Source organism: Amia ocellicauda, chromosome 3, assembly GCF_036373705.1.
Source record: "Amia ocellicauda isolate fAmiCal2 chromosome 3, fAmiCal2.hap1, whole genome shotgun sequence".
Lineage (NCBI taxonomy): Eukaryota > Metazoa > Chordata > Actinopteri > Amiiformes > Amiidae > Amia > Amia ocellicauda.
Window position 1 is genome coordinate 21,874,912 of NC_089852.1, and position 14,394 is coordinate 21,889,305.

At 45.8% G+C, this 14,394-nt stretch overlaps 1 protein-coding gene across 3 annotated transcripts in view; it reads right to left on the bottom strand.

Annotated features, from left to right (window-relative positions):
• Positions 1–203: 203 nt before the first annotated feature.
• fmnl1b (formin-like 1b) overlaps positions 204–14,394 on the bottom strand; it is a 47,259-nt gene continuing 33,068 nt past the window's right edge. For 2 of the 3 annotated variants that reach the window (XM_066698480.1, XM_066698479.1), the window contains 16 exons: positions 13,913–14,023; positions 13,051–13,200; positions 12,821–12,922; positions 12,001–12,220; positions 11,079–11,408; positions 10,539–10,663; positions 9,852–10,054; positions 9,364–9,598; positions 8,765–8,833; positions 8,355–8,435; positions 7,575–7,704; positions 7,017–7,180; positions 4,292–4,393; positions 3,809–3,913; positions 2,848–2,959; positions 204–1,850 (listed from right to left, as the gene is read on the bottom strand). In XM_066698480.1, the coding sequence (XP_066554577.1) occupies positions 1,747–1,850; positions 2,848–2,959; positions 3,809–3,913; positions 4,292–4,393; positions 7,017–7,180; positions 7,575–7,704; positions 8,355–8,435; positions 8,765–8,833; positions 9,364–9,598; positions 9,852–10,054; positions 10,539–10,663; positions 11,079–11,408; positions 12,001–12,220; positions 12,821–12,922; positions 13,051–13,200; positions 13,913–14,023 (2,343 nt within the window). In that variant the 3' untranslated portion in view covers positions 204–1,746. Of the gene's footprint in view, positions 1,851–2,118; positions 2,238–2,847; positions 2,960–3,808; positions 3,914–4,291; positions 4,394–7,016; positions 7,181–7,574; positions 7,705–8,354; positions 8,436–8,764; positions 8,834–9,363; positions 9,599–9,851; positions 10,055–10,538; positions 10,664–11,078; positions 11,409–12,000; positions 12,221–12,820; positions 12,923–13,050; positions 13,201–13,912; positions 14,024–14,394 lie in introns of those variants that run through there. The other variant, XM_066698481.1, reaches the window with a different exon arrangement.

Consider the following 14,394-nt stretch of genomic DNA (forward strand, 5'->3'; position numbering starts at 1 on the left):
TTAGTCTGTGCATTTCCACTAAGTTTTAACATTAAAAGCAAAACATTTTTGTGCGTACTTCTAAAATATATATAAAAATACATTTTTAACACACAGCTCCATTGCATCTTATTGACAATGAGGAAGCTACAGCACCTATAAACCGCAACAAACATGTACAAACTTATCCTTACCGCAGTAATAATCAAGAAACATCACACACCTTTGTTATTGTATCAAAATCCAAACTTTTATTACATCAAAAACACTTCGTACAAAAAGTCAAATAGAGTGGTTATCTATTTTGTTACACAGTCCTGTAACATGCCACCCTCTCAAAGACTTCACGTACATCGTACAAAAGCCTTACACATTGCTTACTGCTCCTTCCGATCCATCTCTTTCCCAAGTTGAATTCTGGCCTATGTACAGCATTGCCAGCACAAACACTGCCTCTGTGTGTTCTCTCAGTATTTGTCATCAAACAACAATTAAAACTAAACGGGAGACAGTTTAATGCCGTCCTTTCACTGCAGACCAGATGAGTGGCTAACTGCTCCTTATTTGCAGCTTATTATCAGAATGCACTCTGCTAAAGGCAATTTACACTAGCATTTTTTTAACAAATGGGAAGCTTGTGGATGAATGCATATGCAATGACACAGAGCCCTCTGTGGAGACGATTGCTCTCTAGCCTTCCTACATTCCTTTTGGAGGTGTCTGTTGTCTTAAGTGCATGTGAAAAGTGTGTGTGTGTTATTCTATACCACTTGCATCAAATGGGCCATCTACTTTGAAAGTGTGTTCTTCTAATACATACAATGCCTTTTTTTTATCACATTCAGTCACCATCAGCTTACCAGCTTCTACACTGCAGACAAGTCTCCCTCAGACAAAACATAACCCTCCTTCTCTCCAAGCTGTTTGACCCACACTATTACTACACCAGTCTCCCTGCTCTCTGGTCATCCTCAGGGCTACACTCCCCTTCAAGTGCCAGCCATGGCTACTCCAGCACCACAGAGCATACTCTCTTAACCTGGGCGAGAAGCACAGTACATCTACTCTGGACTCCACCATCACACGGGCTCTCTCTCTCTCTCTGGACGTCACTCACGTTATAGGAAGGCTTGGACACATTGGCTACCTGGGAGATATGGGTGGGGGGCTCTGATCATACAAGGGGCCAGGCTTCCTACATCCATCTCTAGTCTTCACACACCTCTATCCCTAATACTTTCCCTTTCAGTGGCTGCTCAGGTGCCACCATCTGAATACCTTGTGTGGAAATCATACTGGCTAACTCTTTCACTACATCACAGCAACCTGGAATCAAAAGTACTTTGGCTTTAACTTGGACTGCAGCAGTACACAAATACGATTCCCACTGCAGAACTCTTTGGACTTTGTGGTTCAAATCATCATCATCATCATCATCACCTGCACTTGTCAGTTTTAACCTGGCAGGCCATCGGGGATTGGGTCTCTAGCATTCAGATCACACGCAGCACTGTGTCACACAGGCAGTGTCAGTCATTTACAGCCTTTGTCCAGTACTTCTATTAGCCTATTCATTTACAAAACACGGCAGTCCCATACAAATCCTTCCTACAAGGAGAGTCATAGTGAAGAGGCAACGGCAGCAGTTCGTGTCTGGTTGGCAGAGACAGTGAGATGCCTGGGGTGCGGAGGGCCTTAGAGGGCACTGTGGGCTTGTCTGGGCAGGAAGAGGAAGTGGGGAGGAGGGGCCGGGGCGGCAGGGCAAGATCAGAGGGAGATGTCAGAGGAGACCTGGAGCTGCTGACCGTTGGTTCTCTTCTTGGCGCTGCGCCGGCCTCCGTCTGTCCGTCTGTATGGCTGATTTCTCAGATCTGGGGGAGGGAGACACACAGATATGCTGACACTAGTGCAGACACACAACCACACCCACAGCCCTTCTTTACTGGTAAATATTATGGTTTATCCACCCCCATCCCAACACACACACACAGATCTGCCAGACATATCTTCCCCAATCTATACAGCATGGGACAGTGCCCCCCTCATGTATTCTGTACCCAGCAGTCAAAGTTTGAACCCTCCACCCAATCCCCAGCCTCCCCCCCACCCCCCAGCCTCAACCCCACCGGGTTACCTAGAGGGAGAGAGAGAGAGTCAGTGCTGGGCCTACGGAGGGCTCTCGTCACTGAAGCCAGAGTCACACAGCAGACGAGAAGAGCGCTTCCCAGAGCGGGCGGTGAAGGGCACCGTCTTTAGAGCTGGGGCCCCAGAGGCACACATAGGGGGGAGGGGGACGGGGAGGGGGGAGAAAAGGGCGGTGGTCGGGGTGTGGGGAAGAGACCAAGAGGATACCAGGAGAAGGACACTCAAGCAAGAATGTGATGGGGCACGTGTCAGATGGGCAGGGCAGTAGAAACATTGGTGAAGACAGACAAGATGAGGGGGACCAGCAGTGCAAGACCATGGAGCAACACAGTGACATGGGACACACAGATCGGATACCAATGTCAAGGGAGAGGGAGAAGGAGCGCCGATTGGAGTGTGAAAAAGAAAGAAAAGAGAAAAGACACTTATAAACACACACACGCATCGACTGTTACAGGCAGTTTTAGCAGAGTTGCTAAGCAGCTCCATAAAAATCAACAACCCTATTATTGGCACAATGACACTGAACAATGGACATACTCCTACACCTAAAACTCCTCTACAACCAGCTTCCCTCCCTTATAAAATTCAATACCAATGGGTACGTTCCAAAAAAAAACTTTTTGTATTCTGTCATGCAGCCAATGGAGAGCTCTGCTTTTGGAGAACCCTTGCTACCATGCCTTGACCCAACCCCCTACTGGCCCCAAGACAGCCCCTCACCTGTGATGATGTCCTCGATGGCTCCATCCTTCCCTTCTCTCACTTGGGGCTTCACCTGTCGCTTCTTCAGCTCTGCAATCAGGTCCATCTGGGGCATTTTCATCATGGGGGGCTGGGACATTCAAAAGAGCAAAGTTCACAACCACTCAGTGGCAGAACTCCAGAAGAGCCACAGCATGCCTCTTCAAACCTCTCTACATAATTGTGTGGGTTTTCTTTTTTGGTTTCCTTTTGGTTTCAATCACTGGTTACAATTGTATACACCACGTCTATCGTGGCATAGATGCTAACAATGTGTCTGAATGGGTTACTGTGAATGACTGCATTGAAAATATGCCACACAAGAAAGATAGTCACCCTCTGGCCAACAGGATCACATACACCACTATTTCATCAATTTCATCTGACAAGCAAGGCAATATCAGGTCACTGCAATATCAAACGTAAAACATGAACCAGGGAGTTATATGATGAAACTGACCAGGCTTTTTAAACCCTGTGGGTGCAAACCAAGGACACAGAACATTAGAGCTCTGCTGTTGACACCTACAGTACCAATGCCGTGTGGATGGGAATTGGCAGTTGTTTAACTTCAGGGACAGTGAAACTTTCATCATCCTGAATACACATATGTAGTGGTACCCAGTGTGGATGTTGTCAATGGAGATGTGTAGGTGTTGAAGCTGGCATGTAAAGTACTGTTGGGTCAGGAAATAGCACCAGATAATTAACTCACACATACAATATAGGGTTCCACATTAAAATGGGACATATTGTGCCCTTTAAAATTGCATGTACGGGGCATTCACCCTGGCCTGTCCTCCTATCAAATGCTCTCTCCCAAATACTCTTATCTCAGAACAGGCACTTAATTGTCTGACAGATTACTGTATAGGTCCCTGCAGATTGTCCTAGTGGCACTGCTGCAGTCGTCGGTTCTTCAGGAAGGCCCTGTGCATACCTTGTTGCCGGTTTGCACAGATTTGGCGGGGGGAGGGGGGTTCTCGGCCCCCTCAGCAGCCAGGGCTTCTTGCTTCTTCCGCTGCTCATTTTCCTGCTCTGCTAGCTGAGGGGATAGATAGGTAGATAGATAGATAGATAGATAGAGAGAGAGACACATGTTCAGTCACGTACACCAACTTCAGAGGCCTATAGAGAGGTGGAACTGCAATATTCATATTATTGCAAATCATAGAAGAAAGATCAGCAAACACTGAATCACACAAACCACCAAGCAAACACAACAGCAGTGTGGGCTTCTTTTAAGGAACCTGCCCTGCTTTGAAACACTCATCTCAAGCCCCTTCGGTTTCCACTACTGATCTGCTTGTTCCCCGTTCGAGCTTTGTTTTCACCCCATTTGTAACCTCGTGCTGAAATTAGCCTATCAAAGTAGAATCAGCAGTTAAGGTGGGGGCGGGGCGGGGCAGGAGGGTGTCCTCACCTTGTAGCCTTTGATGAAACGCACAAACACTGGGAAGAACATAGATGGCTGAGTGGTCTTGGGATTTTCACCAAAATACTCCACCAGGGACTCGTACGCCTCCTGCAGGAGAGAGAGGGACAGCAGTCATACAGCAGTGCAGTCACACAGCTCTCACTCAGTCTACGATGGGGCCTTCAAGAGAGACACTTTGCTTCGGGCTTCAGAAGCTGTGGACTGGACAGTCCAATTGGCACTTAAGGGGAGAAAACAAACTTAAACTACAATGCTAAAGTTCCTGGAAAAACTGTCTGCATGTGAAAATGTTTTTGGGTACAGTAAGCAGTATGTTTCAGTCTACGTGTTGTACTGTAGTAAGCACAAGATACTACAGTATACTATAGTATAAAAGTGTAATATGGCATAAAACAGTGTATAATAGTAATACAATAGTATATAATGGTATAATAAAGTGTACTACAGTATTTTTAATAATATGAATCAGTACTAAAGCTCTGTATATACAAATTTAATGTAGTATAATAATTATTAGTAGTAGAAGTGGAATATGTATTAGTATATAAAACAGTACTACACAAATTGAATGTAGTATACATATTACTAGTAGTAGAAGTGGGGTAAGTACAGTGAGGGGAAAAAGTATTTGATCCCCTGCTGATTTTGTATGTTTGCCCACTGACAAAGAAATGGTCTATAATTTTAATGGTAGGTGTATTTTAACAGTGAGAGACAGAATAACAACAAAAAAATCCAGAAAAACGCATTTCAATAAAGTTATAAATTGATTTGCATGTTAATGAGGGAAATAAGTATTTGACCCCTTTGACTTAGTACTTGGTGGCAAAACCCTTGTTGGCAATCACAGAGGTCAGACGTTTCTTGTAGTTGGCCACCAGGTTTGCACACATCTCAGGAGGGATTTTGTCCCACTCCTCTTTGCAGATCCTCTCCAAGTCATTAAGGTTTCAAGGCTGACGTTCGGCAACTCGAACCTTCAGCTCCCTCCACAGATTTTCTATGGGATTAAGGTCTGGAGACTGGCTAGGCCACTGCAGGACCTTAATGTGCTTCTTCTTGAGCCACTCCTTTGTTGCCTTGGCTGTGTGTTTTGGGTCATTGTCATGCTAGAATAGCCATCCACGACCCATTTTCAATGCCTTGGCTGAGGGAAGGAGGTTCTCACCCAAGATTTGACGGTACATGGCCCCGTCCATCGTCCCTTTGATGCAGTGCAGTTGTCCTGTCCCCTTAGCAGAAAAACACCCCCAAAGCATAATGTTTCCACCTCCATGTTTGACGGTGGGGATGGTGTTCTTGGGGTCATTCCTCCTCCTCCAAACACGGCGAGTTGAGTTGATGCCAAAGAGCTTGATTTTTGTCTCATCTGACCACAACACTTTCACCCAGTTCTCCTCTGAATCATTCAGATGTTCATTGGCAAACTTCAGACAGGCCTGTACATGTGCTTTCTTGAGCAGGGGGACCTTGTGGGTGCTGCAGGATTTCAGTCCTTCACAGCATAGTGTGTTACCAATTGTTTTCTTGGTGACTATGGTCCCAGCTGTCTTGACATCATTAACAAGATCCTCCCGTGTAGTTCTGGGCTGATTCCTCACCGTTCTCATGATTATTGAAACTCCACGAGGTGAGATCTTGCATGGAGCCCCAGACCGAGGGAGACTGACAGTTATTTTGTGTTTCTTCCATTTGCGAATAATCGCACCAACTGTTGTCACCATCTCACCAAGCTGCTTGATGATGGTCTTGTAGCCCATTCCAGCCTTGTGTAGGTCTACAATCTTGTCCCTGACATCCTTGGACAGCTCTTTGGTCTTGGCCATGGTGGAGAGTTTGGAATCTGATTGATTGATTGCTTCTGTGGACAGGTGTCTTTTGTACAGGTAACGAGCTGAGATTAGAAGCACTCCCTTTAAGAGAGTGCCCCTAATCTAAGCTCGTTACTTGTATAAAAGACACCTGGGAGCCAGAAATCTTGCTGATTGATAGGGGATCAAATACTTATTTCCCTCATTAACATGCAAATCAATTTATAACTTTTTTGAAATGCGTTTTTCTGGATTTTTTTGTTGTTATTCTGTCTCTCACTGTTCAAATACACCTACCATTAAAATTATAGACTGATCATTTCTTTGTCAGTGGGCAAACATACAAAATCAGCAGAGGATCAAATACTTTTTTCCCCCACTGTATTTGTATATAATACAGCATTATTCTTTAACGCATCTGTATTCGTAGCGTAAAGTTGTGATAAGAGTGAATAATATGGAATAATAACAATACAAATAATCTGTATGAATTCCCCGTATACACAAATGTAATGTATTATAATTATTATTAGCAGTAGAAGTGGTATAAGTATTAGTATAGTACAGTTTTTTATGCTGAAATCAAATAATATACGATATGAGGACTACAATGGGAAATCCCAGTACAATGTGCAATGTGCAGACAACAGCAGAGACAGGGAAGCAGAATTTAACTCTGGGAACCATGACTGCTGATTGGGCCGTAACTTGCATAACCAATGCTGACTGGCTACTGACCTACAGCTTAGAAGGTCCGTGCGTGAGAATGTGTTCCACCATTGAAGTCAATGGGATTTTGTTGGTATTCGATCTATCATAACTCAATAAATATTGATCCTAGCTGTAGACTAATAACCAAGTCTCAATGGTCTCCAGGCCTGCCACCTCCCCCCACCGACCTGTGCGGTCTTGCCGTCGGTCTGCAGGCTGTCCAGGAGTTCATTGTTGGTCTTCAGGAACTCCTTCAGTACGGGGCTGTCGTCCTGGACCATGAACTCCTTGCGGGTCATCTCCATTCCCCGCTGGAGCGAGCGCACATCCTGCAGAACGCTGTCCAGAGACACTGGGAGGGAGGGAGGGAGGAAGAAAGAAAAGAAAAGGGCTGTAATAACACACTGAGTGATCGACTGAATACTACAGTGCATTAGTACTGCACTGAGCCTGGGGGGGAGAGAGAGAGAGAGAGAGAAATAGAAAGCAGGAGAGACTGAGTGCTTTATAGCACATCTAAAGATTGTTACAAACAAATCTACAGGTGTCCAAGCTCAGTTGCGTTCCAGCTACAATTATCACCATGAATTACGAATGAATCAATTACAGTGTGTTTTTGCCCCCCTGAATTGGCTTCACTGTTAACGTATTGGGAAGCTTTGACACCGCAATTAGGAACAGGCCCGAAAAAAATATATATAACCCAACAAGAGAGAAAGAACAGTAATGGAAAATGGCACTGGTACCTGCCGCAGCCTTGTCTATGAAGCGCAGTTCGGTGTGGAAGGTGCTCAGCTCAGGGTACTTCTCCTGGATGATGTTCACAATAAAGTGCAGCAGGGTTTGCTTGCGGTCAGTGGACTTGGTGTCCAGGAGCTGGGGAAGGAGGCAGAAACAGGGTTTCATTTTCATCCTGTGTTAATTATTAATAACCATATATTATGTTGTTACAATATTGATAATGCTATCCTGCAGTATTTGGAATCATGCACAGCGGCAGCCCAGCCATCAATAACAAGAGAACAACACTCCTAAGCATCACCACTGTTCCCACAACCGCAAACACCGCATTAACTTAATATATTACATGGTATTCTTAGAAACACCGTACCGTGCTGTCCAAAACATTCTTGCTATTGATACAACAAGATAATTTATGGCACAATGATCAATGATAATACAGAAATTTAGCATATTGTTCAAGTTAAAAACAAAATAATAACACAAATAAATTAATCAATGGTTCCATCTGTAATGTGTAGTCTACATTTCATATCACTAAGGGCCGGTTTCACAGAACCAGTAGTCTTCAACCAGTTATTTTAGATAGGTTAAACCAAGACTACAGCTAATCTAGGTCTGTGAAAGCAGCTCTTAATGTATATTTATTAGTTGTCTGCCTAGTCTCTTCATAAAATGTAAAAACTTTGCTACAAAAAAAACAAAATAGAAACATATCTGCCTGGTGGTTACTGTGCAATACCCTTGATCTCTCTCCCCCCTGAGCTGGACTCCTCTGTACTCACCAGATCCAGGCTCTGAAGACGGAAGCCATATGCCGCCCCCCTCTTACTGCTGTTCATGTAGTTGCCGAACGCCAGGACGATCTGGGAACACACAGCAAGCACAGTTCAGGAGAAGGACACCTTGTGCATGAGAGAGCTTTGTAAGACAGGCTGTTACCCTCAGTCTCGAGGGAAGCAGGAAGCAGTGGGAGTGAAAGCCTCTCACAGGTTGATGAGCTATCTATACCGACTGTGCCGTCTTCTCTGAGTGTGCGCTTCTCTGGTACTGCACAGCACAAGCCATCCTAGTTTGTTTTGTTAAACAGATTCATTAAGGGCGTCTGTGTCATTGTCTTCCCATCTTTACCAGCACTCTTCTTTAACAAATCACAAAAACAAAAAGGCAGGAGAACACGGAAATAGTCTCTTACCTCGAGAATCTTCTTCAGTTTGCTCGAAGATTTGATAGACATTGATGCAGCTATAATAGCATTCAATTGCTAAGAAGAAGAAGAAAACAGGGAGATTGACAAACAGTTTAAGTCTTTGCTTAGAAGTGTGATATTTTTACAGGGTATATAATATCCTAAGAGTCCCCCTTTGTGTGACTGGTGTGTGTGGGTGTTTCCTATTTTACTTTAAAATTATCTACAAATATAAGCAGTCCTATTTCTCTGGATTGTAAAAGCATAGTGTAGTGTGAGATACCAGTACTATATAGGCTGTGACATATTGGTAAACCTATATTGCCTACATCAGCTATAGCACTACAACCAATTATGTTGTGTTTTAGGGGCAGGCTTCACAGTGTTATTTGTGTTCACTTTTGTGGGCCCTAAAGCAGGAGTGCAGAAACTAGGAAAATATCTCATTAAGAAACTGGTTCATTGCGGGGGGGGGGCATGGGGTAAGCTTGAATGATTAAAAGCTGGACCGAGGACCCTGCCGAAACAAGGCTTCTCTAGACCAAGTCCGCCCTCTTGGTCAGACCAGGGCAGTGCAGCCCTTTTGGTCTCAGCACCAGGCTCACCGGTTTGAGCCGCTGCAGCGAGTCGGGGAAGTTGCCCATGAAGGTGAGGACGCTGATGCGCTCGGACAGTCGCGGGATCTTGCTGAAGCCCATCATGAAGCGGTCCTCCTCGCTCAGGTCGTCCAGCGGCCGCCCGTCCTTCTCGTAGTTTCGGATTGTCTTCTGCTCGTACTCCGTGGGGATGAAGCGCTCCAGCAGCTCCAGGAAGTCCAGGCTCAGAGACTGCAGGTTGTATCTAGTGGGGGAGGGAGTGAGACAGAGAGTTTAATTACATCGAGAGTCACCTTTACCAGATCCTTTTTATTTCACATCTCGCAGAGTACAATCTGTACAGCTAACCCCTGCTATCAGTGAGTGGCTTGGCGTCACTACTTTTTCCTTCACTCCTGCCCAAGTGTCCATACAGAGATTACAAAAATACTTTAACGTAACACCCGAACTGAAAGCTGTAAGTCCACACAGAGCCCAGTGTGGCTCAGCGTACGTACGTCTCTATGGCGGTGCAGATGTCCGCAGAGCTCATCCCAGCCTTGCGCAGGGTGATGGCCAGGTTCTTGGCTCTGTTGGACTCGATGAGTGACACTTTGCTGGGCTGCTTCTGGGCCACCTTGACCTTCAGCGTGCCCAGGTCTGCCGGGGGACCCTGGGCTTTGGTCTTGAAATGCTCCTCAAAGGCATCCATGTTTAGCTCCTGTTAGAGGGGACAGGGAGAGACATTAACATGTGCACACACACTGATACTTCAGTACAACAACACATGCTACACTATATTGGCGAGATGGGGAAATTTCCATGTTTAACAGGCCACCCTTATTCTCACCAGTTTCGGGAGACTCAGGTAAGCAGGTCCTTAAGCTGGGCTTAAGCCTTAAGCAAATAACTGAATTTGGTTAATTATAGAAAGAAAGCATCTGTGCTCCAGGTCTGTAGATTTTATCAGATGGTCAATAACAGCTGCTGGACTGTGCCTCTCTAAGACTGGGCTTGTCCTCCCACTGAGACTACACTGACAGACAACACAGCGGAGAGCGCAGAGGATCAATTCTGAGGAGACAGTACCAAACCGTAGACAGTAGACAAGCACTGGTGGCAAGAGAAAAATTACCTCTGCTCTTGGGGACAGGGACAGAGAATCATCTTTACACAATCCACAGGAAAAGGGGAAACCGGCTTACCCCTAAGACGTGCTCATCATTGAGCTCATTGAAGACTGTGCCGGTGACCTGATTGGGCTTCAGAGCCACCCAGTTGAGCAGGGGCATGCGATATTTGGTCTTGATGGGCTTCTTGGCTTTGGGGCCTAGTGGAGGAAGAGAATGACATTGACATCACAAGTGCTGAGGCTAGAACAAAAACTGGGACATGGGTACCCTTGCCAAGAGCAGTTTTTTAGTCACTGAAGTAGATTTGAGTTCTGTAGTACCCGTAGAAGCATCTATGAAGCCTCATTATTGCTTACTGACTTTGGGACAATAAGCAGCATTTTTGTTTAATGGTAGTAAATGGGTGTTTGCTGTTGATTACTATGCTCCAAAGTCCACTATTCATATTGTAAACCTAATAGATAATCAGACTGCAGATATCGAACAGCTTTCTAACTTTCCAACTTTAATTCCATAATGGCATGGCTAAACACAACTTCAGTCTCTTCATTATAATTTACATTCAATCCACCAGGCACTACAAGGTCTTGTGTGTGGGGTAAATGTTCTTACCTGAAGTGCTGTTGTCTGCAGGTGGACCTCCGAGAGGTGGAGGAGGAGGCGGGCCTGAGCCTGGAGGAGGAGGAGGGGGAGGGGGAGGAGCCGGGGCGCCAGGCAGAGGAGGCGGCGGAGGGGGTGGGGCTGGTCCAGACAGTCCACTGTCACCCGGCAGGGGAGGGGGCGGGGGAGGAGGCGGAGGGGGAGGAGACTGGATTGAGGCACCTGATAAAGGTATGGCTGCGGCCAGAGGAGGTGGAGGAGGAGGCGGGACCAGAGGAGGGGCAGGGGGAATCGCAGAAGGAGGAGCCCCCGTGCTGACAGTGTCTGTGAGAACAGTTGCACCTGTGTGAAATAAACTGTTTAATCTTTCATAATCCCACCAGATGTAATCAGACTCATCAGAGCTACTGTGATAACGATTTAAAAATTAGGACAGAGAACCATGAAACATCCTGGAACTTAGAGAGACTGCAAAAGTAAAGGATGATTTTCAGGTGAGCTTTCAACTACCCATCTCTTTGGCAAATAACAGCAATAATCATTCATGGTGCTCTTAAGACAGATGAGTATTGCATGCCCTGACCACTTTTCTCTAAGTCTTCCACACATTTCCTAAAACCCCTGGACAAGCACTTCCATCCTTCTGGGCAAACTTCTCACACCTCCAAAGCAGCTTGTTGCAGTCCTCCAGGAATACTACTTGAAATGACAGGTCAAAATCGCAAGTGTTCGATAAACACTGAATGACAGTGTTGTGTCAAATTTAACCTAGTTCAGTGAGCACTGGCAAGTGTGCTATCAATAACCAAAGATTAAGTTCAGTGAAGTAATTAAGATCTGGGGTGGAATGAAAATTGGACAAGACTGGGCCCCGTGAGGTTGGGCGATGCCTATTCCTGGTCTAGAGAGAGCAGCAGATTGCATGTGGGCTGACCTGGCTGTGGTGTGGCGGGTGCCTCGATGACAGTGACGGTGACGGGGACGACCTGGATGTCCAGGGCACCGGTGGAGGACCGCACCACGCGGATCAGGCCCTTGTCCTGCAACTCCTGCACCTTGAGCTCCAGCTCAGAGTTGGTCTGAGCCGAGCGCTCCCTGTCCTGCTCCTTCTGCCGCAGGGTGGATACCAGAGACGAGGAATCCCGGAGGCTCTCCTGACCACACAACAGCAACAGCACACAGGTCAGCAGACAGCACACATCGCTGCATATAAACAGCACAGCCAGAGGGGGGCAATGACCACTACATCCTCCTACATACTGCTGTTGGTGGAAATGGCTTGTGTATGCAACTATAGGGGTCATATCTGAGATATAATAACATTATCCCTTATCCCTTGGTAAGGGAGTCTGCTTAGCTTATAAATAATAATAATATTCATATTTTAAATGATTGGATGGATGTGCAAGTGTGATGGTTTGCTGTAATATGTACATCTTGGGTTTCCAAAGGGCAATTTTTAATTTGATAGAGACTGGGGGAAGAAAGAGCCAAGGTAAAAAAAGGAACAAGACTGAAATTCAACCACAATGCTGAAGTTTCGTCATACCTTGGAAGTCACAGACAGCTACATATGTGGCAGCACACAAACCTCCTTGTGGACCCCTTGAGCTATTTGAATTTTACCCCTGCACCACTACCTGTGTTCACATGGTGACCAATGAAAGGTGCATCCTAGGGGCCCAGATTGGGAGCCTTAACTCCGGTCCACCAATACTGAAACAATGACAACAGGGTCTTCTGCTCCCACTCACCTTCAGAACCTCTACTTCCTTCATGGCCTGCATCAGCTGCTTCTCCAGCTCAGCGATCTTCTCCATGGCTTCATTCTCACTCTCCTGCAGTTTAGCATCCAGCTGGGAGTCACACACACACAGTTTATATAATATTAATTTTAAAAGTGTGTGAATGTTACTGTTATGAAATACCCACTTTTAGGCAGATCATTTGAGACAGCTAACAGCCACAGCCAGCATGTCAGTACCTGGATGTTGTGCTCCTGCAGCTCCTCCATGTGCTCCAGCAGAGCATTTTTGGTCTCTGCATCCTCGAGCAAGGCCCCCACGTCAAACACGTTGTCCAGGTAGGCTTGGATCTGCACCAGCAGCTTGTCACTCTCTGTGTGTTTCAGCTTCTGTGGGGGTGAAGACAGAGAGAGCAACATAGTGTCAGATCCCCCCACTCGACACACCACACAGCCCAGCCTATAACAGGAATACATTCAGGGTAGCACATCAGCCTGCAGCCCTGTGGCTAGATGGGCAACCCCTTAGGCATTGCTTGATGTTAAGAGGGTTGCACACAGTACCTAAAAACACTGAATCCAATGTACTACTTTAGGGGAAAAGCTGCTGCATTTAATACTGAACTTATCCAATTGTCAAGGTGTGTTATGCAAGTGGCAAGTGGATCCTGCAGTTACTACACTATGTGCCCTAGAGACGCATCATAAAGTACTATTATATTTATGCAATTTTCTAATGTCTTTATCCCAGTTATCATACTGTTTTTAATAGTGAGACAAGAGCTTCAATTTCTCTGTGCCAAAGGCTAAGCAACCCAGGCCTAGATCAAATGAAAGCTTTGACCTGCCTCGAATCACAAATCACAAACCTGCACTCTTGTAAAGCCGCATAACCTATTGTCAGAAGCCACTTTCAGCTATACTACTTATAAACCAAAATGCCAGCGGGTACAAGTTTGTAATTTTCAGGACTTTGGTTTAGGGCTCATATGCTTCCACAGAAATCGCAGTCAGTCCCACTCTGAGGTTGTGCCATGTAGTTGGGCACCATCCTGTAAAAAGCCGTTGTGTGACAGAAACACAGAGCCGGGCCGGGTCTCACCTCCAGATACTGGTCCAGGCCGTGCTGAGTGAACTCGTACTGCAGGTGCACGCGGAAGTTCATGTTCTCCACAGAATGGACCACGATGTTGATGAACTGCATACAGGCCACCTGCAGGCAGAGCACACAGCCATCAGGTCACCACCAGAACCATGACAACAATAATAAGAGTGACTCCCACTGTTGCTTTTAAACAGTTTGACTAAGGACTGAACAACACGGACTCTCAATGGGACCATGACTTTCTGTCTGATCTGAAGGACAGAGCACATGTAGGAATAGTAACTTGCTCAGTGACTAACTAGCAGATAGACAGGCCTGTCTATTCCTTATACAAGTCTTCGAACATTCATTCCAGCTAACCAGTAACTGAATTGATCTCTTTAGCTGATGAACTGACTTAATTAAATACTATTCTCTATACTGCAAATTATGCTACAGGTAGCCCAAGAATCTTTTAAGCCACGACCTTTGAATGACCT